Source organism: Natator depressus, chromosome 12, assembly GCF_965152275.1.
Source record: "Natator depressus isolate rNatDep1 chromosome 12, rNatDep2.hap1, whole genome shotgun sequence".
Taxonomy (NCBI): Eukaryota; Metazoa; Chordata; order Testudines; family Cheloniidae; genus Natator; species Natator depressus.
This window is the reverse complement of record NC_134245.1, coordinates 2,758,096-2,781,292: the sequence shown is the minus strand read 5'-3', so window position 1 is coordinate 2,781,292 and position 23,197 is coordinate 2,758,096. Positions and strand designations below refer to the sequence as shown.

Below are 23,197 nucleotides of genomic sequence, written 5' to 3'. Positions count from 1 at the left end.
CAAACTCTTCCAGTCTAATGTTCCAGCCACATTGGGTTCTACAGGAACAAAGGACTGGAAAAATCAGGCTAGAAATCTGGCATGCCATGAGAAGGCAGCAAATCACCAGAGAGCATTCCACAGGTGGAAGGAGCTGGAGATGAGACTAAGGTTAAAGGCCACCATGGATGATCAGCGTCAAGAGAAGATTGCGTCAGTCTCTTTACTGGCAAAACATTCTGAAAAGGCTCATTGCCGTTGTGACAATGCTTGCGACCCAAACCCTAGCCCTGCGTGGCCCTGCAGATCAGCTGTATGTGCCAAACCATGGAAACTTCCTGAAAATTGCGGAGCTGATGGCTGAGTTTGATGCTGTACTCCAGGAGCATCTAAGAAGAGTCACCACCCAAGTCGTGGTACACACACCACTACCTTGGAAAAACAATTCAAAATGAGACGATACAGTTACTGGCAACAAAAGTCAAGCAGAAGATTGTGGCAGATCTGAAGCCAGCAAGATATTACTCTGTTATTCTGGACGGCCCACCTGACATCAGCCATATGGAACAAATGACTTTAATGGTGCGTTTTGTAACAACAACAGAACCTAGTGACAATGTCCCGGCAGTGGTGACGGTCAGAGCATTTTCTAGAATTTATCGACATTGATGATACCACAGGAGCGGGTATGACAAATGTGCTTCTTAAAAAGCTGGAAGATACGGGAATTGCGATAGCTGACAGGAGAGGTCAGGGCTATGATAATGGTGCCAACATGAGAGGAAAGAACAGGAGTGCAGACACGGATCCGAGAGTTAAACCCTCGAGCTTTTTTTGTCCCATGCAGTTCTCATTCATTGAACTTGGTGGTCAGTGATGCAGCATCAGCTTCTAGAGAACATCTGGGAACATCCTCCCTGACACTGAAACCACTGAGTGCCACACGATGGGAAAGTCGAGGGGAGGCGATAAAGCCTATCAAACAGCAAATTGGGAAGATAGATGATGCCACAGTTGCCATGATGGAGGACAATGCTATGACAGGAACTGTTCGTGGGAGAACAGTGGCAGAGGGAAATGGAATCACCAGAAACATACATCACTTCACATTTCTGCGTGGCTTAGTGCTGTGGCATGACAGACTGTTTGAAATAAATGTTGTAAGCAAGAGACTCCAAGGTGTTGACCTTGATCTATCTGGAGCAATGGAACAACTGGACAAAGCAAAGTCAGACCTACCGTCGTACCGGTCAGATGGGGGATTTCAAAACGCTCTGAAGAGTGCGCAGAAGTTGGCAGAGGAACTCCACACTGAAGCTATTTCCCCACCCATTCAAGAATACAAGAGTCACCAAAGAAGACGACTTTTTGATTACAAGGCACGGGATAATCCCATAAGAAACCTGTGACACAGTTCCTCCTCTGCCTTGGTGGGTCCTGTGCTTATTGGCGGATTTTCTTGCCTCAGAGGTTCACAGCAGCCCTCAGTTTGGCCACTTTTGTGGCTCAAATCTGCCGTTCACTCAGTTGGCCTCATCACTGGCCAGCATGGGGAAAAGGAAGAAGAACAATCCCCGCAGTCTCTGCTGATCCACTTAGTGGATTGGGGAACAGGCCAGAGACCTTCCCCTCTGGTGGAACTCACAGTCCAGTTCAACTCCTCCGGTATCAAGTAGGGAGTTGGAGGGAACCCAGGCCCACCCTCTACTCCAGGTTCCAGCCCAGGGCCCTGTGGATTGCAGCTGTTTACAGTGGGGCCCGCTCAGCCCCTTGCTCCGTGCACCCATGCCCCCTCCCATGCACTTGTGCCACTCCCCTCTTTAGTTTAAACCCTCTTCACTGCACCCCCAATGCTGTTGTATCCCCCCCTCCCCCAGTGCAGCTAGAGGAGCCGGAATTCCACCCCGTGTCGGCGACTGACCCCTAACCCCTGATTGTCCCCCCCTTCCAGCCCACCCCCTTTGGCACCCTCCTCCCCTGCCTGCCACCTTTGGAGGGTGAGGAGCCCCGGTGGGCCAGCCTATATTCCACTTTGGTCCCGAGGCCGCCATGGATATCAGTTGGCGGCTCCTTCATGGAGCCGTGAGCACGGGCATGTACTTGGCGCGGTTCATCCCGTCCCGGATACCTGCCCCTTTTGTGGCATGAGGGAAACCCTGGCACACATATATTTGGAGTGTGCCAGGCTGCAGCCCCTATTCTGGCTCCTCATGAATATTTTGTTATGTTTTTCGTTGCACTTTTCCCCTCACCTTCTTATTTATGCACTCCCTATCCGTGGCCCCACAAAGTCACGGGATCTCCTGGTCAACCTCCTCCTGGCCCTAGCTAAAATGGCCATCTATAAAACCAGAGTGAGGAGGTTGGCCGATGGAGTCTCCTGTGACTGTGGGGCCTATTTCCGATCCTCCGTCCATTCACGTATCCAGGCAGAGTTCCTCTGGGCAGTGTCCACTGACTCCCTTGACGTCTTTGAGGAGCAGTGGGTGCTGTCTGGGGTTCTCTGCTCGATGTCCCTATCCGGTTCCCTGTGTTTGACCCTTTGAACACACTCCTGTCCCTGTTATTTCATTAGTTGTCCCTGGGATTTATTTGGTGTCCAGGTCCTGTGGATCCCCCTCTTACGCTGGGGGGGGATCCTTTAGCATCCCGGATCCCAATAGGATTACTCTCCTGTAGCCATCTGGCCTGACCCTGTCACAGACCCCAAACAACAATTCAAAGCTGAATTCTTTAACCAGGTGCTAGATTATGCAATAGTCAGCTGAAGAACATTTCATGCAGCTCAAAACCCCTCGCTATACCTGAAGAAGACCTACAGCAGCAATGCAGGGCACTAGAGACACATGATGACATGCGTGATATTGATGCGAGTGATTTAGGTGATGAACTGAAAGCCCTTTCAAGATACATTTCAGCAGGATCAACTCCAAAGGCTGTTCTGGAATATATGTGCACAAATAAGATGACCACCCTCTTTCCAAATGCTTTTGTTGCTCTGCGCGTACTTCTAACACGTCCTGTAACAGTTGCCAGTGGAGAACGCAGCTTCTCCAAGCTGAAGTTAAGAAAAACACATCTATGCTCCACAATGACACAGGAGAGGCTGGTCGGCCTTGCAACCATCTCAATAGAGCATGAGCTGGCCCAGACTGTGGACCTTCAGGAAGCAGTTCAAATCTTTGCAACCAAGAAGGCACGGAAAGCCCCACTTTGATTATTCAAAAAGATTAAAATGCCAGACAAGAAAAGTTGCATTTGCTGTTCCGGCATTAGAAAGTGAAGTGTTACTTAAAATTTTTGAACAAGGCATTTTAAGTTGTTAGTTCTCCTTTATCGGGGTCGGTAGCAGAGCAGCACGATGAAAGGAGTAGAACGGGAAGAAGGAAGAATTGAGACCTTTCAAAGTTTTGGCCCAACCGAGGAGGCATGGGGACGTCATTTGAGCTCCCCGCCTCAGGTGCCAAAATGTTGTGGGCCGGCTCTGGTCCACACACTATGACGATGTTGGCAAATCCCTGTGCTGTAGGAGGCTAGGCACCAAGGAAAGGATGCCCCTTTAAAATAAGGGCAGCATGTCCAGCTGGCTGCTTCCCCAGAGGTGGATTCACTTTTCTGTACTCTGCCCTCCCTTCCTGTGAGTGATGAGGCACTAGCTCCCAGAGGATGTATTTCAGTCTCTACCTTCTGTTCTCTGCCTCTCCTCACATTCCCTTCCCCACTTTGCCATCAGTGATTCTGACTCGCCTGTCGTCATCCCTTTCCCCACCCTTGTGCATGTGTACACTCTCATTTTTGCCTCCCACCCGCTTCCTCCCTGTGACCATCAAGGAGGCACTGCTGTGTCAGCACGGATCCTGCTAGCCTGACTCACACTGACTAGTACCATTAACTACTCATGGACCAAAATGCTACTCCGCATGAGTCAGGCCCCAGGCCTGGGCCCTGCGTTTGAGCCAGCACATGCAGAGGGACCAGTAATATGTAATTGGCCTGACTCTGTCATATCCCAACATGCTTCGCACTGTGCGTTCTGCTGACCATACCAACGAATTACCAGTATTCATGTAACTGCATCTCATGTACAGTTGCTCATGGGCACAGGAGAAGCCAAGCAGGGCTTAGGATGGCAGCAATTCAGCTGAAGCCAGTCACATCCATAATGGGTGGGATTTGCATGAATCCACTGTTGGTTTGCAGAACCAGACTTCATTTCTCTTTCCGAGGGGAGGACTCTGACTGGGGAGCAGGCATACTGTATATACCATCCGATGAAGTGAGCTGTAGCTCACGAAAGCTTATGCTCAAATAAATTGGTTAGTCTCTAAGGTGCCACAAGTCCTCCTGTTCTTTTTGTATATACCATGGGCAGTGGGGGCTATAAGATCTTTGGCTCCGCAGTCTACATCCTTGTAGCTTTACAGTATCTGAGAACTTGTCAGGCCAAACTCCTCCCTATTGAAGTCAGTGGAGTGACACCGGACCTAAATTTGACCCTACCTGCAGAGGGAATGAAATTGCTCTGGTGAGTTGCTGTCATGACAAAGCCAGCTATATAGCCAGGATGTTCTCAGTGGCTAGGACATGGTTCCTTTCAGCTGTTACCGCTAAATGAAAAAATCAAGGAAGCCAGTCACTCTGTCTCCTGCAGGTCTGCTGCCCGCTCTCTCGATTTACCAGGAAGCTCCACTTTATTATTTTCCTAATAAAAAGGGGGCTCCTGCCAACCTGAGCTTCCAAAGAAATATTCTGTCCAGCTGCTCGCTTGCCCAGGCCTTATTAAAAGTTGTCCAGCCCTTTGATTAAGACAATGACGCTGTCTTGGGAGAAATGACTCAAAGTTAAGAAGACAGCTGTGAAAAGGGCACCAAAAGGCAGACAGACAAGGAGAACTGAACTGACTGGAAAAACAGAGGACCCTCACAAAGTTTAGGTCTCAGTTTTATCTATGGTCCTTTCAAATTATTAATCTTCTTTGGAACAATTCTCTTTGGTCCTAACTGCCTTGATCTTCAAACGTAAGGTTTTGTTAAAAAGTTCCCAACCCCATTGCTAATGTTTTCATGGGTTTTCCTTTAAAAATGTCACTAAAAATAGTTTTTTATCTGGATGTAAACAGTTCCCTCCTGTGCTTGAAACCCAAACAGTTTCTGTCTAAAACTGACTAGGAGTGCACATGTGAACTTGTCTAGCTTCTTTTCCCAGTCCAAATGGAAAAAAAGCTCAAATTGTAAACAGTGTCAATGATGAAAATGGATTTTTTAGGATTCTTTTGCATTCAGTAATCCTAGGTGGTGTCAATAGTACATATAAGGACTTTTTTTGCCCCACTTTTAAATTCTCCTTTTCTTGATCACCAAAAATTAAAGTGTAAAACAGCCACTTTTACAAAAGCTTTAGGTAGAACAAAGTGTTTAGTAAAAGGAATGAGGAGGACTTGTGGCACCTTAGCGACTAACAAATTTATTAGCCATAGAAAGTGTTTCGTGTGACTAGCCGCCCCCAGTTCATTCTGTGGCAGCACTTTACTGCCTAACACGATTCTGAGAGCTGGGCTCAGCATCATCAAGGATGCAGGTGCAACAAACACGGAAGTAAAAAAGAGCCACAATACTTTCAAACTCCCTTATTAATGCATGGAGAAAGTGTGTTGCATTGCAGTGTAACAAACCTCATTCTTAGCTGTCAGCAGAATTTAAGGCCAGGACCTTAACACAAAAGCACAGACCTCAATCACTGGAGCTAATAGTTTAACTCTGTTAGCTGGTAGCGGCAGTAGGCTGTTATTCCCTAGTGGACTAGCCATTAGAGAGGAATGTAACATGCACTCTGCTAATGTGTTTCATCAGGAAGAGACGCTAGGGAATTATTGCAAACAATAGAGATGGGACTTGTTGTGCTCTTTCCATGCGCAAAGAGCGACCATATTATTTCAGTCTCAGTGACTTATTTTAGGTTATGCAAAACAATTAAGAGCAAAAGTAAATTCGCAATGAGAGAGAGAGAGCACAATGTGTCTCCTCTGCAACATGCTGCATTGACTCTCCCTCACAAAATGGCAGTGGCCTGTGAAAGTAGCAAGAATTACAAAGATGCAGTAAGAAGGAACACAATCCTATTCTGTCACCGTCTACACGCACCAGTGGGATGGGCCAAGGATTCTGTGTGTGTTGTGTGACTAACCTTCTACTCTGCTCACTGATGGCTTTGCTGTCCCTCTCCCGCCCCCAGCTGGCTCAGATCCTGCCCACAGAGGAGAACTTCCTGTTGTGTTTCAGACAGCATGTTGGATCCAGCTCGGAATTCATGGAGGTGAGTAGAGAGCAGATTTTTATTATTATTATTCTAACAGAATCAGCTCCTGAAGCCATCCTTAGGCTAAATTTCCACTGACATCAAAGGCTGAATAAGGAATTCAGCCTGTAATTTCTTTAATTCTGTTGAGTTAGGTAGAATGTTTCTCCTGCATGTTAGGAGGCTGGGGGTGGGGGGAGAATGAGGCAGTCAGGCAGGGCCGGGGGAATATATTTGAACTTTTACCAGGGGAATGCATTGACTAACAAAAAGAAGAGGAGGACTTGTGGCACCTTAGAGACTAACAAATTTATTTGAGCATAAGCTTTCGTGAGCTACAGCTCACTTCATCGGATGCATACTGTGGAAAATACAGTGGGGAGATTTATATACACAGAGAACATGAAACAATGCGTGTTACCATACACACTGTGACCAGAGTGATCAGGTAAGGTGAGCTATTACCAGCGGGAGATTGGGGGGGGGGAACATTTTGTAGTGATAATCAAGGTGGGCCATTTCCAGCAGTTGACAAGAATGTGTGAGGAACTGTGGGCGGGGGGGGGGGGGGAAATAAACATGGGGAAATAGTTTTACTTTGTGTAATGACACATCCACTCCCAGTCTCTATTCAAGCCTAAGTTATTTGTATCCAGTTTGCAAATTAATTCCAATTCAGCAGTCTCTCGTTGGAGTCTGTTTTTGAAGGTTTTTTTGTTGAAGAATTGCCACTTTTAGGTCTGTAATTGAGTGACAAAAGAGATTGAAGTGTTCTCCAACTGGTTTTTGAATGTTATAATTCTTGACGTCTGATTTGTGTCCATTTATTCTTTTACGTAGAGACTGTCCAGTTTGGCCAGTGTACATGGCAGAGGGGCATTGCTGGCACATGATGGCATATATCACATTGGTAGATGTGCAGGTGAACGAGCCCCTGATGGCGTGGCTGATGTGATTAGGCCCTATGATGGTGTCCCCTGAATAGATATGTGGACACAGTTGGCAATGGGCTTTGTTGCAAGGATAGGTTCCTGGGTTAGTGGTTCTGTTGTATGGTGTGTGGTTGCTGGTGAGTATTTGCTTCAGGTTGGGGACCTGTCTGTAAGCAAGGACTGGCCTGTCTCCCACGATCTGTGAGAGTGATGGGTCGTCCTTCAGGATAGGTTGTAGATCCTTGATGATGCATTGGAGAGGTTTTAGTTGGGGGCTGAAGGTGATGGCTAGTGGTGTTCTGTTATTTTCTTTGTTGGGCCTGTCCTGTAGTAGGTGACTTCTGGGTACTCTTCTGACTCTGTCAATCTGTTTCTTCACTTCAGCAGGTGGGTATTGTAGTTGTAAGAATGCTTGATAGAGATCTTGTAGGTGTTTGTCTCTGTCTGAGGGGTTGGAGCAAATGCGGTTGTATCGTAGAGCTTGGCTGTAGACAATGGATCGTGTGATGTGGTCTGGATGAAAGCTGGAGGCATGTAGGTAGGAATAGCGGTCAGTAGGTTTCCGGTATAGGGTGGTGTTTATGTGACCATCGCTTATTAGCACCATAGTGTCCAGGAAGTGGATCTCTTGTGTGGACTGGTCCAGGCTGAGGTTGATGGTGGGATGGAAATTGTTGAAATCCTGGTGGAATTCCTCAAGGGCTTCTTTTCCATGGGTCCAGATGATGAAGATGTCATCAATGTATCGCAAGCAGAGTAGGGGCATTAGGGGACAAGAGCTGAGGAAGCGTTGTTCTAAGTCAGCCATAAAAATGTTGGCATACTTGTAACAAGCTATTCCTAATGAATACAGCCTGGCGAAATCCTCGGCCACACTCTCTAGGTGAGTGGTTTCTCTGTCCAGCAGCCATGCTGGCTTCCTCTGAATGTTTTTACCTGGAGGAGAGACAGGTACATGCCAGCTGTAATTCTATCCTCCCATTGAAGGCAAGCTATAGCTATGGATACAACAGGCCAAACCTTGATGCCATTCAAGTCCAGGGACATTTTGCCATAGACTTCAGTGGGAGCAGCATTTAGCTCTACACATCCACACAGTAGTTTTGTCCTTTTTGTTGCTTGTATTAAGCAGTTCAGGATCGGGGCCATATTGAGTGAGGTGCTGTACAAACAGACAGGACCTGCCACAAAGAGCCTACAGCATAATTCTGGTGTCATACTGCACTTTGTTAAGGGGACAGGTACTCTGAAAGTACCTGGGCTAGTCAGATAGTTTATGACAAGCACAAAGTGGACTGTGGGAACATCGCTGCTCCCTCATCCCAGAGTGACAGGTTGGCTGGTTTCTAACCCCCAAGTCCCAATGACTAAGGCACACCTTCAATCTAGGAGCTTCACTGATCAGACCTGCACAACACTGGCATCCATGAACACTCCCTAATCTCCAAAGGCCTGGCCCAGCTCACACTCTAAAACCTGGGATGGAGTTTTTGGGCAGGAGCTCTCTTTTTTGATCACTCCCAAGTCCTAGCCAGGAATCTGGACTCGACACCCAGGTGCTGCTCATTAGTGGGATGTGTTTCCTTGTGGAAGGGGAGGAGGACTTCCCTTGTGTTGTGCTGTTGAAATTCACTTTACCAGAGAATGTTCTAAATTGCCAGGTGCTTTAAATCAGTTCTTTAGCCTCTTTCAAGAATTTGAAGAGGAAGGGAAGAGCAAGGAGATAGATCTGGGCTGCGGGAGGTGATTAATGTCCAGAGGCATAGCTGTCGATGGCTGCTGTGCTATCGGAGATGTGGCCCAAACCTGCAAGTGAGGTGCAGAAGCCTTGTCATCATCAAGGATCTTACGACACTTCTCAGAAGAGTAAGGAAGTTAGTCCCTGTGACTTGCCCAAATTGCAGGTTAGATATTTATATTCTGCCTCCGCACATTTCACTCCCAGTATTATTTGGATGGTCTCCTCTTCGCTTTCTGTCCTAAACCGTGTGGTGTTACTTTGTGCCCTCGAACAGCGGCTGTGTTCCACACAGAAGTGACAGCATTTTGGAGGAGGGTAAAATGACCTTTATCTACTTCAGAGGGACATTTCTGGGTGTAAGTAGTTAATATTTGAAAAGTTCTTTAAGAGGAGAGGATAAAAGACCCTCTCAAGTTATAAAGTGATATGGCATCTCTGTCTAACAGATTCCAAAGTTCTTCATAAATATGATATGTACATGAAAATTTTCACCAGCTAGTGAAATGTAGCCGCTAGTTTAGCAATGCACAGCAACACTATGCAAGAGTTTAAAACAATTATGGGAAAATGAGTACAACATGCAAATGTGATGCCATTCGATGAAATGGGAGCCTACCTATTGCCATTTAATAGACACGTGGATTTATTGCTTAATAAGCACATTCAATTAAATATTAAATTCAGCCCACTCCACCAATATCGAGTATAATAATGAGCATGAACTCTTGACATTATTTTCACCTGAGTACACCCAGCTCTGGTAAACCAATTCCCCTCATGACAAAAACCAGTCTCTTCAGAAAACTCAAGAAACCAATGAGGAGCTGTGCTCTCCTCATGCCAGATGGTGATGGAAATCTACAGTAGGCAGTAGAAAAGCATGTAGGGAGATCTCTTCTGACATACCGTGTGGGGGATACAAGGTAGTGTCTTCACAGGAAGCAGGAAAATACTTTGATCAACCAACTCCTCAGAGAGAGACTGTAAACAGACTCCTGATCTATAGGGCCTGACTTCAATTGGGGACTCAGGTGTCATGGTAAAGGATGCTGTATTAGACCTGAGATAGACAGAAACTTACAATAAATGCGAACCAAGTGTGGGGAAAAATGCACATTTCTACTGCCCTTCCCTCCCTCTTTGTCACCTCTGCTGTTCATGGGTAACAGTCTGTCTCCTCCACAGCTACAGAACAGGTTCACACTCAGTGAGCCAAACTCCTTAACAGGTTGGGTTTCGTTTGAGTTTAGTGCAGGCAGTTGTGGGGTAGTTCTTATTGTATTTGAGATGGATGTGCCGATGTTGAGATAACACACAAATCACTAGGAGAATGGACCTCATGTTGTAGGTCTGTTGTCATGATAGCTTTAGTTATTCCCATTCCCATTCCCAATGCCACGAGAGGGGCTACCTAAAAAGGAAAAGCTGACAGGGGTAGTCCCAGTACATTCACTGCTGTCTACATATGTACATCGGGCCAGATCCAGCCCGGATGTTAAGTGGATGCAGTTCCCAGTAAAATCAGTGGATTCCCGACAAGTATGTCATAAAGCTGCTATGGCCAGAAGGGACCATTATGACTATCTAGTCTGACCTGTAAAACACAGGCCATAGAACTCATGAAGTAATTTCTGCATTGAGCCCATAACTTCTGTTTGACTTATAGTAGATCTTTTAGAAAGACATCCCATCTAGATTTAAAGACTTCAAGTGATGGAGAATCCATCATGCCCTAGGTAAGTTGTTCCAGTGGTTAATTACCCTTAATGTTAAATTTTCTCCTTATTTCTTGCCTGAATTGGTCTAGCTTCAGCTTCTAGCCATTAGATCGCATTTATACCTTTGTCTTCTAGATCAAAGACCTATCACTCTCTCACTATCCGAAATCTATTACTTTTTTCAGTGGGGGATCACTTGTACTAATGTGTGGCATTTCCATTGCAGGCCTGGCGGAAATATGACACAGACCGCAGCGGGTATATAGAAGCCAATGAACTCAAGGTGGGGAATGACTGAAGAGTGTCTTGGAGATATGACTTTAAAGGGCTGTCCTGTTGGTGGGGGCTATTCTAGGGTGGCATTCTAGACCATACCATAGCTCTCCTGAGAGTCGTTCTCTGAGAAAAGCAGTTTGTGTGCATGTCCGCAGCTCTTGTATATCTTATGATTACTCAGTCTATCAGACACTAGGCTTGATCGCTTACACTGTCCCTTTGCAGCTCCTGATCACTTCAGCCTGCATTGTACTTCACAGTATAGTGCCTACTCCTACTGCCATTGAAGTCAAGTGGGAAAACTGTCATTGACACTGGCAGAAGCAGAGCTGGGCTCTCAGGCAGATGGGAGACTCTTACTGAAGCTGTCTTACATTAGAATAGCTTGGGGAGATGAGCTGATAAAGATCAGCGGTCTGCAACTGTTCAGAAACAACTAGAAATAAAGCTCACTAAACACACCCAGGGTTGAATCCTGCCCCAGTGACTTCTCTGCAACACCACTGAATGCCAATGGGGTTGCACAGATGCAAGCAGTAGAATCTGCACTACGGACCCACTCCATGATGGCATTGCATTGTCTTAAGTGACCACTGTAAAGCAACCCCAAAGTTTCCATGGCAGTTTGGTGTAGTCTTTAACGAGCCTCTGCTGCTAGGTAGGCAACTGGTTTCTGCTTTGCCCTGTGGGTGGTGGCTGAAGGCAGGTTTCACTGTGTATTGTCTATATTACCCCACATTATAAGACTGTTTGCAGACTGCCTGTGTTAACATATTGATCTTAAAATTCCGCTGACTATGATCGACTGGCTTCTGCAGCGCCAGTGGCCTCATTTCAAGAAAGCTTCATTCCCTTCTTAACTATGGGCTGTTCCTGTGAAGTGCTTAGCAGCTTCAGTTGCCATCAGCATCCAGGAATTTTGCGGGCTCTCTGCACCGTACAAACCTGAGCCTACTAACACCAGCTGTTCCGGTCACTATCACTGTATCTTAGGATATTAGACATGTACAATGCTGGAAGCTGCCCCATACGCCTAGGTTTGCCTTACTCAGTGAGTTGCTGAAGTGCTCCTGATCTCAAAACCCTTGTGAGAGATGGGGCACACAATTTGGGCCAGTCCCCTTGGCTGGGTGCCATGTACCTTTCAGAGGGTGAAGAGCCAGAACCAGATAATGCCAGCAGGACATTTTGAGCCAGCTCCTCGGCTGGTGTAAACTAGCATGGCTGCACAGGAGTCCGTTAGAGCTGTGTTGCAATTTACACTACCTTTGGGTCGGGGTATTTCTCAATGCACATAGAATGAAGCGGGGATCAGGCAATTCCCATTCTGGAAGGGAATTTAGAGCTCTTTGAAGAAGGTTCCTTTGGGGGTGATTCAGAGTGAGAAATGCCTAATCTCCAGAGTGATGCTGTGAGAAAGAAATGCTCACTGTGGATCACACCAACAAACCTAAAGACAAATTCCACCCCATGGAAGTGGGTCCAGCCCCATTGATGTCCATGTATACTGGGGCTAAATCTGACCCCAAGAGGCACGAGGAGATGCTACTTCCTATGGAGTATGTAAGGACGAGGCAGTCCACTATAGGCACTCATTCCCAGGTTTACTCCTAGGGGAATTTGTGCCAAGCACTCTGCTGCTTTGAGACTAGCACAGTGATGGGGGTGCCAAGGTACTAGCCAGTGACCACTGCGTCCCCGTGAAGTTCCCACACTAACATTTTCAGACATGCTCTTGCGTTGTGGCTATAGCCCTTGACTGGACAGGTGTGACGCGTCTCTCTGCAACCCATCAGTGCCATTCCTAGACTGCCCAGCAGTGGACGTGCCTTTTTCCCCAGTGAAGAAAAACAAAGGGCCTGTTGTTACTACCGCAACCCAGGTGGAGTTCTGCCTTGGTAAGCCAGGGTTTGTAAATGTGACGAATCTTACGTGGTCCTCTCCTCTCACAGGGATTCCTGTCAGACCTGTTAAAGAAAGCGAACAAGCCCTACGATGAGCCAAAGCTGCAAGAATATACACAGACCATAGTAAGTGACCCCAATCCCGGGGGAGGGGGTCCTGCTGTTGCCTCCCCTGTGGCAGCTGCCCCAGCTCCCTCCATTCAGAGCCCATTCGGCCTCCTGCAGAACCAGCTCAGAGAAGTTGTGGGGACGAGGAGTCAGTCTGCGTGAGTCCAGCTGCCTGAAGAGGGACACCAGCAGAAGGGTGAAAAGCAAAGGGGTTAGATTAGGGAACACAGCTCCTCTTCCCACTGCTAAAATCAGAGATGCTCCCCCATCCTCCCCCTGGTTTGGGCAAACAGCCCCCCACACACGCCCCTCCTCCTCTTCAGCGGATGCAGTGAGAGCTCCCCCAGCCTGTGTCCACTCGTTTCGCCAACGTGGGGAATGTGTCCCTCGCACTCTCCTCCCTCCACACCAGTGACGGAGCGCATGTGCCGCAGTGCAGCTCCTGGCCTCACCAGGTGCTATCTCTCACCGGTGTTGTGATAGCACCAAGAGGCCTGCTCAGGCCCCCGCTGTGCTATGCACTGGACACACGTCACGAAAAGCCAATTCCTGTCCCAAAGAGCGTATGGCGACTGTAGCAGAGAAGGCCGGCTCCTGTAGCACTGGGTTGAATGATCTCTTCTGCTTGGGCTGGGGCAATTCTAGTTCTGTCTCAGGACTCGGAGACTCCCCAGGGTCACTAGCCCTTGTCACCGCTACCATCTTCCAGCCAAAAGAGTGGATGTGATTCCTAGAGCCTGTCAGAAGTGCTGCTCTATCTAACAGCAATGGTAGGCCCTCAGAGGGCGGGTGCACTCGTTCCGCAGCACTCCGTGCCCTGACTCCCCCAGGCAGAAAGAAATCTGGATCAGAGACTCTGCTGTAGGAGCATGAGCAGCACACCCTTGGGCTGGGCCCTTCAGTCACAGGAAAGGGCAGGCTGGGGCGAGTGCAAAGGGTTCCGGTGCTAGCCTGTGTCTAACCGCAGAATGGCTTCCCCCACTGCCCCAACAGGTCCACTCTTCGCACGAAAGGGGAATTCAGTGTCTAGGCCCCCAGCAATTCCTTGGCCTCTCTGCTGAGATTGCCAACAGAATCTGGCTAGTGGCATGTGATGTGGAAAGTGGGGTGAGACTGTCCTAACGAAGAGTGCACTAGAGTGGAAGTGTGGAGACCGGGGTCCTAGTCCCAGCTCTGGCACTTACCTGCTAGGTGACCTTGGGCAAGTCCCTTCCCCTCTTGTGCCCCAGTTTCACTGTCTGTATAATGGGGATAATGATAGTGGCCTCCTGTTTATATTGCTTTGAGATCTACTGATTAAAAGTGCTATGTGAGAGCTTGGTATTGTTAAACCTGTCACAGGCTTTACTAAGTGTAAAATGAAGACGCACACATAACAGGCCCAATCTATCCCTGGGGGTTGCCCATTGAAGTTACACTAGGGAACAGTTTGGCTCAACGTTTTCTCCCTACAGTTCACTTAGCTATAAAATCAAGCTTATCTGGCTGATGAGAGCTTTCTTCCTAACACACCCTGAACCAGGCCTGCCCTCCTCCTAGGGTTGCCAACTTTCTAACTGCTGAAATCTGGGCACCCAGCCCCACCCTCTGCCCTTTCCCTTCCCCTTCCCCCCAGGCCCGCCTCTTTCCCAGGCCCTGCCTCCCGCTCGCTCCTCCCCCCTGTTGCTCACTCCCCCATGTCCTGGGACTCACCTACCACCTGCAGAGCTGGGCTGGGAGGAGCTGATGCGGTGCCTGCCCAACTTGGGGCATGGAGGGGCTGAGGGGGCTCAGTCCCTGGAGCAAGAGGCCAGGGTGGGAAAATCAGGGCAGAGTGGGGCGGGTGGGGGCTGACAGGATTCCCACACACACCCCAGTCTGTCTGCTGGAGATTGCCGAGAGCCAGCCAGCCACTTCTCTCCGCGAGCAGAGAACAGCTCCTCCAGGCTCCAGCTGCTGCATTTCCTGCCCTGTATTGGCAGAGTCCTGTTACTGCAGGATTCCCTTTTTGACTGAACTTTCTGGTCGAAAACCGGACATCTGGCAACCCTACCTCCTCCGTGACTGAATTAAACAGGCCCCATTTCCCAACCCCCAGTAGAAAGCTGGCATTGTGGCAGCTGACCCCCTGCTTTGCCAAAGGCTTAGCTGCAATCCCAATTGGGGCTGTTGGTGGAGGGAAGAGCCGGTCACTAACAGACTGCTGGTTTGTGTCCCATCAGCTGCGGATGTTCGATATGAATGGGGACGGGAAGCTGGGCCTGTCGGAGATGTCCCGGTAAGGGTCCTCTTGCACTGCTTGCTACTTGGGCTTCTTAGTCTTCCCCCTGCAAGAGCCAAAGAAAACTATAGACCCTCCCCTCAATCAAACCCATCTTCCCCCGCTGCTGAATTACAGCTCCAGCTGCATGCAGCCAGGCATGCTCTGAACTTGTTCTACAAGCCACTCCAGTCCTGCCTCAAAGCCATTCCAAACAAAGGGCTTCAGACCCGACTGCTATTAAAGTCCAGGGGCCTGGCTTCCTTCCCATTTGCACCAATGGAGCTCCACGGAGTTACTTCTCATTCACACTAGTGCCAGAGAGGAATCAGCACCAGGAATGGAAGAGACGACTATGGCTTGCCCAACTGCAGAAAAAGCATTCCATGAGGCCTAATACCATTGGCCTTATGGCCTCTGAAAAAGAACAACATTAATCTCCAGGCCTGGGCAGTGGGGAGCAATCACCAATAGCTCCAGCCTGGCAGACTGTAGGACAAACAAACTGCTTCCTGCCCAATTCTGTCCATACACCTCAATCCCAACCTGTAGCACCCATTGCTATTCCACTTCTGGCCCGACTCGCCTAATCATGCCAAATCAGGTTGCAAACAGACATCCACTGGAGTCTGGGCTGTGACCATCCTATCAATCTCAACAGCTTTTAACCCTCGGTCTCCCTGAGTTGAAGACCATACCCTTCCTGAGAGGGCTGAGCGGCAAAACAGGGAGGCCTCCATTTTAGAAGCTGGTTGGTGCAGGCTGTAGGCGCATCTTTACAGGGCTCCACTAACTAGCTTGAGTGCAGTACATCCACAGAAGAGCAGGCAAGGCCGATCTCTCCAGGGCAGCATCTGTGCAGAGCTCTGAGGATGATACGCCCTGTGGCTACATGTGCTGGGTGAGTGTCTCCTCTCAGCTCCCTATTTACCCTTTCACAATCTCTCTGCAGACTCTTACCTGTGCAGGAGAACTTCCTACTTAAATTTCAGGTAAAAAAAATTGCTCTTCCTTTTCCCATGTGATTGTATTTCCTTGCATCCTTCCCTGTGTGCGTGGCTCATTTCTTTATTCTTTCTGTCATTGTCCAGGGAATGAAACTAGCCACCGAGGAATTCAATGCTATCTTTGCATTTTATGACAAGGTACGAGGCTTGTGTGGATGGGGTGGGGAAGAAGGGGAAGCACAAGGGGATTTGAAATCCTATGAGCTTGGTCCAGGAAGAACTCTTCCTAGCACTTTATTTCCCCTGTTCTCTCTAGCCTGCTGCAACTGGGAAAGGCATTTTGGCATTCTCTCCCATTCACTGTCATAAAACCAGCACAGAATAAAAGATCCTCTAGCCAGAGTCTCTGCTGGTCTAAATCTGCAGGGCTCCATTAAGTTGCAGCATAATTATGCCAACTGAGGCTAGCTGGGGTTCTAGTCCACAGCACGTAGACAACTGCTCTGCTCATGGAGGGGGTGTGGAGGAGACTCTTGTTCCAATGTGAGTAGGGGAGTTCTGCCTGTAGAGGACAGAAGAGCACATTTTAAAGAGTCTATGAATCCTGGGATCTGCTGCCCACCTGAACACAGGGGACTTGTGGATTTAGAGACAGAATAATAATGGAGAATGAAATCCTGCTGTTTTGGACCACTGCTGCTGCTAGCCGTTATAGTGAGTAGAGCTGGCACCAGCCTGTATATAGGGCAGGATTCTCCTGTCACTTATACCAGTGTAACACCCTTGATTTCAATGGAGACATGCCCATGGGCTCTGGACCAGGCCCTAGACTCAAAGCCTTTCTGGTGCTAGCAATGAGCTTTGACTCAGGGCCTTACCCCAGTGAGAGTGGCAATGTTTGCAATGGCTGCATCATCACATTATGAACACAGTCAAAAGTGAAACCAATTCCCCACTGCTGCCCTCTGGACTAAGGAGAGTGCTGCTCCCAGCAGTGTCAGGTTTCCTGTAGCTTACAGGCCCCCAAACCTGTGAGGGATCCAGAGGAATGGCAGGTCTGAGCTGTTCCCTGGTGGTTGACAGCAAGGCCACTGCAGCCCTAGGCAGCAGAGGCAGGGAGATGATTGCAGGGCCCTGTGGGTTGGATGACGTGTGTCCATCTCCTGCTCACCAGGATGGGAGCGGCTTCATTGATGAGAACGAGCTGGATGCCCTTTTGAAAGACCTCTATGAGAAGAACAAGAAGGTGAGCTGACAAGGAACAAATGGAGACAAACCTAAGGGCTGCTCCTGTTAAAGTCAGTGGGCAAATCCACTAGAGCAGCTTTGCTCCCGAGGTCTGCCATAGCAGCTGTTGCGTCCTCCATGACTAGTCTTTATTTTATGCGTGGATGAAGTGCAGGGCAGTGCCTTAGGCACGGATAAGTGCATCACAGCGTCATCTTTATGCCAGCAGCAGGCATGGGGAAATCCTCTTGGGGCCAGCCGGATGCTGGCTGCAGCCCCATGTGGTGCACAGAAGGTACACTGGAATATCTGGCCCAAAGTTTACCATGCTGGAGCCCTAGCTGGACCTGTCATTTAGGGTTCAATCCTGCAGGGTGCAGAAGGTAGGCCAGAGTGCTAGTGCCCAGGCATCTGGGGTTTGCATAGCACCTGATCAGCACTGATCAGGTGGGTGTGGGGGAAGCATAGCTCAGTGGTTTGAGCATTGGCCTGCTAAACCCAGGGTTGTGAGTTCAATCCTTGAGAGGGCCATTTAGGGATCTGGGCAAAAATTGGGGACTGGTCCTGCTTTTGAGCAGGTGGTTGGACTAGATGACCTCCTGAGGTCCTTCCAACCCTCATATTCTGTAATAAGCCTGCACAGTGCTCAGCAATGTCTGCCCTGAGGAATGTAGGAGCAGTGGAGGCCAGGCGCTTGAATCACTGTTGCCCTGCGCTTGCTTGGCCCTGTGCAAGGTGCTGCTAAATCAGAGTGGCACAAGGAAGCTGCTACTTCCAGTAAGCAGGTTTATTATTAAGCAGCTCAGACAGCAGAGGCTCATGGTTTTAGATCCACAGGTTCCAGGTTCAATCCCTGCAGATGACCCAGCCAAGGAGCCATTGCACTCTGCAGTGGTGAATACGGCCCATTGCCAAGTCAGGACATGGGTGCTTACTTGCAAGCCATTCAATGCACAAAGTTTGCCTCTGTGCAGAGGCCTGTGCTCCACTGAAGTCCCACATCTGCTCTGTTCTGAAGAGTTCATAGAATCATAGAATATCAGGGTTGGAAGGGACCTCAGGAGGTCATCTAGTCCAACCCCCTGCTCAAACCAGGACCAATCCCCAACTAAATCATCCCAGCCAAGGCTTTGTCAAGCCTGACCTTAAAAACCTCTAAGGAAGGAGATTCCACCACCTCCCTAGGTAACGCATTCCAGTGCTTCACCACCCTCCTAGTGAAAAAGATTTTTCTAATATCCAACCTAAACCTCCCCCACTGCAACTTGAGACCATTACTCCTTGTTCCATCATCTGCTACCACTGAGAACAGTCTAGAGCCATCCTCCTTGGAACCGCCTTTCAGGTAGCTGAAAGCAGCTATCAAATCCCCCCTTATTCTTCTCTTCTGCAGACTAAACAATCCCAGGTCCCTCAGCCTCTCCTCATAAGTCATGTGTTCCAGTCCCCTCATCATTTTTGTTGCCCTCCGCTGGACGTTTTCCAATTTTTCCACATCTTTCTTGTAGCGTGGGGCCCAAAACTGGACACAGTACTCCAGATGAGGGCTCACCAATGTCGAATAGAGGGGAACGATCACGTCCCTCGATCTGCTGGCAATGCCTCTCCTTATACAGCCCAAAATGCCATTGGCCTTCTTGGCAACAAGGGCACACTGTTGACTCATATCCAGCTTCTCGTCCACTGTAACCCCTAGATCCTTTTCTGCAGAACTGCTGCCGAGCCATTCGGTCCCTAGTCTGTAGCGGTGCATGGGATTCTTCCGTCCTAAGTGCAGGACTCTGCACTTGTCCTTGTTGAACCTCATCAGATTTCTTTTGGCCCAATCTCTTTAAGAGCAATTTCTCTAGGTCCCTCTGTATCCTCTCCCTACCCTCCAGTGTATCTTCCACTCCTCCCAGTTTAGTGTCATCTACAAATTTGCTGAGGGTGCAATCCACGCCGTCTTCCAGATCATTAATGAAGATATTGGACAAAACTGGCCCCAGGACCGACCCTTGGGGCACTCCGCTTGATACCGGCTGCCAACTAGACATGGAGCCATTGATCACTACCCGTTGAGCCCGACGATCTATCCACTTTCTATCCACCTTATAGTCCATTCATCCAGCCCATACTTCTTTAACTTGCTGGCAAGAATACTGTGGGAGACAGTGTCAAAAGCTTTGCTAAAGTCAAGGAACAACACGTCCACTGCTTTCCCCTCATCCACAGAGCCAGTTATCTCGTCATAGAAGGCAATTAGATTAGTCAGGCATGACTTGCCCTTGGTGAATCCATGCTGACTGTTCCTGATCACTTTCCTCTCCTTTAAGTGCTTCACAATTGATTCCTTGAGGACCTGCTCCATGATTTTTCCAGGGACTGAGGTGAGGCTGACTGGCCTGTAGTTCCCAGGATCCTCCTTCTTCTCTTTTTTAAAGATGGGCACTACATTAGCCTTTTTCCAGTCATCTGGGACTTCCCCCGATCGCCATGAGTTTTCAAAGATAATGGCCAATGGCTCTGTAATCACATCCGCCAACTCCTTTAGCACTCTCGGATGCAGAGCATCCAGCCCCATGGACTTGTGCTCGTCCAGCTTTTCTAAATAGTCCCGAACCACTTCTTTCTCCACAGAGGGCTGGTCACCTCCTCCCCATGCTGTGCTGCCCAGTGCAGTAGTCTGGGAGCTGACCTTGTTCGTGAAGACAGAGGCAAAAAAAGCATTGAGTACATTAGCTTTTTCCACATCCTCTGTCACTAGGTTGCCTCCCTCATTCAGTAAGGGGCCCACACTTTCCTTGACTTTCTTCTTGTTGCTAACATACCTGAAGAAACCCTTCTTGTTACTCTTAACATCTCTTGCTAGCTGCAACTCCAGGTGTGATTTGGCCTTCCTGATTTCACTCCTGCATCCCCGAGCAATATTTTTATACTCTTCCCTGGTCATTTGTCCAATCTTCCACTTCTTGTAAGCTTCTTTTTTGTGTTCAAGATCAGCAAGGATTTCACTGTTAAGCCAAGCTGGTTGCCTGCCATATTTACTATTCTTTCTACACATCGGGATGGTTTGTCCCTGTAACCTCAATAAAGATTCTTTAAAATACAGCCAGCTCTCCTGGACTCCTTTCCCCCTCATGTTATTCTCCCAGGGGAACCTGCCCATCAGTTCCCTGAGGGAGTCAAAGTCTGGAGTCAAAGTCTGCTTTTCTGAAGTCCAGGGTCCGTATTCTGCTGCTTTCCTTTCTTCCCTGTGTCAGGATCCTGAACTCGACCATCTCATGGTCACTGCCTCCCAGGTTCCCATCCACTTTTGCTTCCCCTACTAATTCTTCCCAGTTTGTGAGCAGCAGGTCAAGAAGAGCTCTGCCCCTCGTTGGTTCCTCCAGCACTTGCACCAGGAAATTGTCCCCTACCCTTTCCAAAAACTTCCTGGATTGTCTATGCTGTATTGCTCTCCCAGCAGACATCAGGGTGATTGAAGTCTCCCATGAGAACCAGGGCCTGCGATCTAGTAACTTCCGTGAGTTGCCAGAAGAAAGCCTCGTCCACTTCATCCCCCTGGTCCGGTGGTCTATAGCAGACTCCCACCACGACATCACCCTTGTTGCTCACACTTCTAAACTTAATCCAGAGACTCTCAGGTTTTTCTGCAGTTTCATACTGGAGCTCTGAGCAGTCATACTGCTCCCTTACATACAGTGCAACTCCCCCACCTTTTCTGCCCTGCCTGTCCTTCCTGAACAGTTCCCCCTAGTGCGGGGGGGGAAAAAAAGAGGAGAGTTGGATCTCTCCGCGGTGGGGAGGAAGGAGTCCGTGGGAGGAAGCTTGGTGCTTCTGACTCTCTGTGCAGGGGTGAGGGTCATTCTAGCCAAGCAGTTATGGCCAGAGTACAAACAGCTGCTCCAGCTGTTTTGCAGAGTCCAAGAAGTACTTAAGGAAAGAGTACAAAGTGAACTACAGCAAGTTTGTAGGACGAATGCAGAGACTGGGCCTGATTTACCCATCTTACTCCTGCTTTACACTGGGGAAACTGCCCTGCTCTCAGTGGTGTTGCAGCGGCCTACCATGGTGGAGTTGGAGTCTGTGGGCCTGGCCCCCACTCAGTAATAAAGCAGCTCACCTCTTGCTTTCAGACACCGCCGCTGTCCATTTCCCCTTGCTGGCTGAGTCACATTAGCCCTCCACCCAAGGGTCTCCTATGAGGGGTTCTGCTCCCTCCTTCTCAAGGTCTCCCCACTTCCAAGCTTCCTCCCACGGAGAGATCCAACTCTCCTCTTTTTTCCCCTCGCACTAGGGGGAACTGCCACAAGCCACCTTTACACTGCCTCTCTTCCCAGCATGCTTTGCTACCAGTCTACAATGCCCATGCTCTCTGCGACTTACAATCCCCCAAATCCTTCTGCTCTGGAAGTAGGGTAGCCAGGTGCCCAGTTTTCAACCGGAAAGTTCAGTTGAAAAAGGGGACCAGTGTCCAGTCAGATCTACTGGCTGGTACTCAAAGTCTGGTTGCTGTAGATGGGGGAGGTGCCAGGTCTTCACCTGCTCCAGCCCCCCCATACGCAGCCGTGGCTGCCTCCTACCTACGTCGGGCAGCTGCAGCGCCCAGCCCCGGCTCCACGGGTGAGTCCCTCCTGATTCAGGTAGGAGGGGTGGGAGAGGAAAAGCAGTGAGTGACCGGGGGGAGAGGGGCAGGGAAGGTTCTGGCACTCCTGGTGAAGTGTCCAGTTTTTAAATATTACCAGGTTGGCAACCTTATCTGGGAGGTCCTTGAATTCCACTTCAAAGGCCAGCTCATCCCATTGAAATCTAGTTGTGTGTATGCAGCCGTTCTATATCATGTTCCTTTCTGTTCCCGTCTGCCAGGAAATGAACATCCAGCAGCTCACCAACTACAGAAAGAGCATCATGAACCTCTCCGATGGGGGGAAGCTATACCGCACGGAACTGGAAATTGTACTCTGCAACGAGCCCCCCATGTAAAGAGGCGCCAGCCCCACTCCTCCAAAACCTCCCCCACCCTGCCACCTTCTACAAAGATGACTAGAGAGGGCAAGCGTGAGTGGATGAGGAGGGAGAGCAACTGGATGGGTCTCTGACCAATAAACTCCAAACCCCCCAGGCTAGACTTGCTGATCTGCTTGTGACCCGGGTCACAGAAGCTTCGCCAACAGTAGTGAGAGGGGCAGTGATGCATGACCTCATCCACCAGTGGCTCTGTGATTTAGGCTAAGTGTTCAGTAGGGTGATAGTCCAGTTCTCTTCCTGGGTACAGCCTGTGTCTCTTGCATTGGCGTAGTTTGTTTCCTGTACATACCTGAATCTGGAGTGAATAATTTGTTTTTTGTTCTTTTCGAGTTCTGTCTTATTGTTTACCAATGAACAGTTTACAAATAAACTTAGTACTGCTATCGGGGCTGACAGACTGCGCTTGGATCTCTTTTCTCTGGGACGATGAAGGCCACACCTGCAAGCAAACAAGCACTAGGTTTTTCAAAAGAGCTCAGTTTCCAATGTGGAAAAATCCGACTGGTGCTTAAGTGCTCAGCACACTGGGTGCTGCACTCAGTTGAAAATCTCTCCTAAAGAGTCACAGGTATAGAAGGTGCTGGGTACTGAATAGAACTGTTTGGAAAGTGGTGGTGCTTGGGGAGGGGTGCCACATGAAATAGAGAGGTTTTGGGAGGGGGAAAGAGGTGGGGTGTTTGCAAAAAAACCCAAAACTGATGTTGTGGTGCATAGTGGGAGTTGTAGTTCAGATGCCTTGTGATCCCATTCTCATTTATAGGCTGGGTTCCCTGGTCAGACTACCTCTCCCATGATACATCACCATCTCCTCTCTTGGTGAAG

The 23,197-nt window shown here is 49.0% G+C and overlaps 1 protein-coding gene across 3 annotated transcripts in view; it reads left to right on the top strand.

Annotated features, from left to right (window-relative positions):
- The window catches only part of CALB2 (calbindin 2), a 63,703-nt gene extending 40,942 nt beyond the window's left edge, over positions 1–22,761 (top strand). Inside the window, exons 4-11 of one of the 3 annotated variants that reach the window (XM_074969056.1) lie at positions 6,211–6,291; positions 10,891–10,947; positions 12,893–12,970; positions 15,154–15,209; positions 16,144–16,183; positions 16,283–16,336; positions 17,313–17,384; positions 22,214–22,761. In XM_074969056.1, coding sequence (XP_074825157.1) covers positions 6,211–6,291; positions 10,891–10,947; positions 12,893–12,970; positions 15,154–15,209; positions 16,144–16,183; positions 16,283–16,336; positions 17,313–17,384; positions 22,214–22,330 — 555 coding nt within the window. In that variant the 3' untranslated portion in view covers positions 22,331–22,761. The remainder of the gene's footprint in view (positions 1–6,210; positions 6,292–10,890; positions 10,948–12,892; positions 12,971–15,153; positions 15,210–16,143; positions 16,184–16,282; positions 16,337–17,312; positions 17,385–22,213) is intronic. The other 2 variants (XM_074969059.1, XM_074969058.1) reach the window with 2 other exon arrangements.
- The last annotated feature ends 436 nt before the right edge of the window (positions 22,762–23,197 follow it).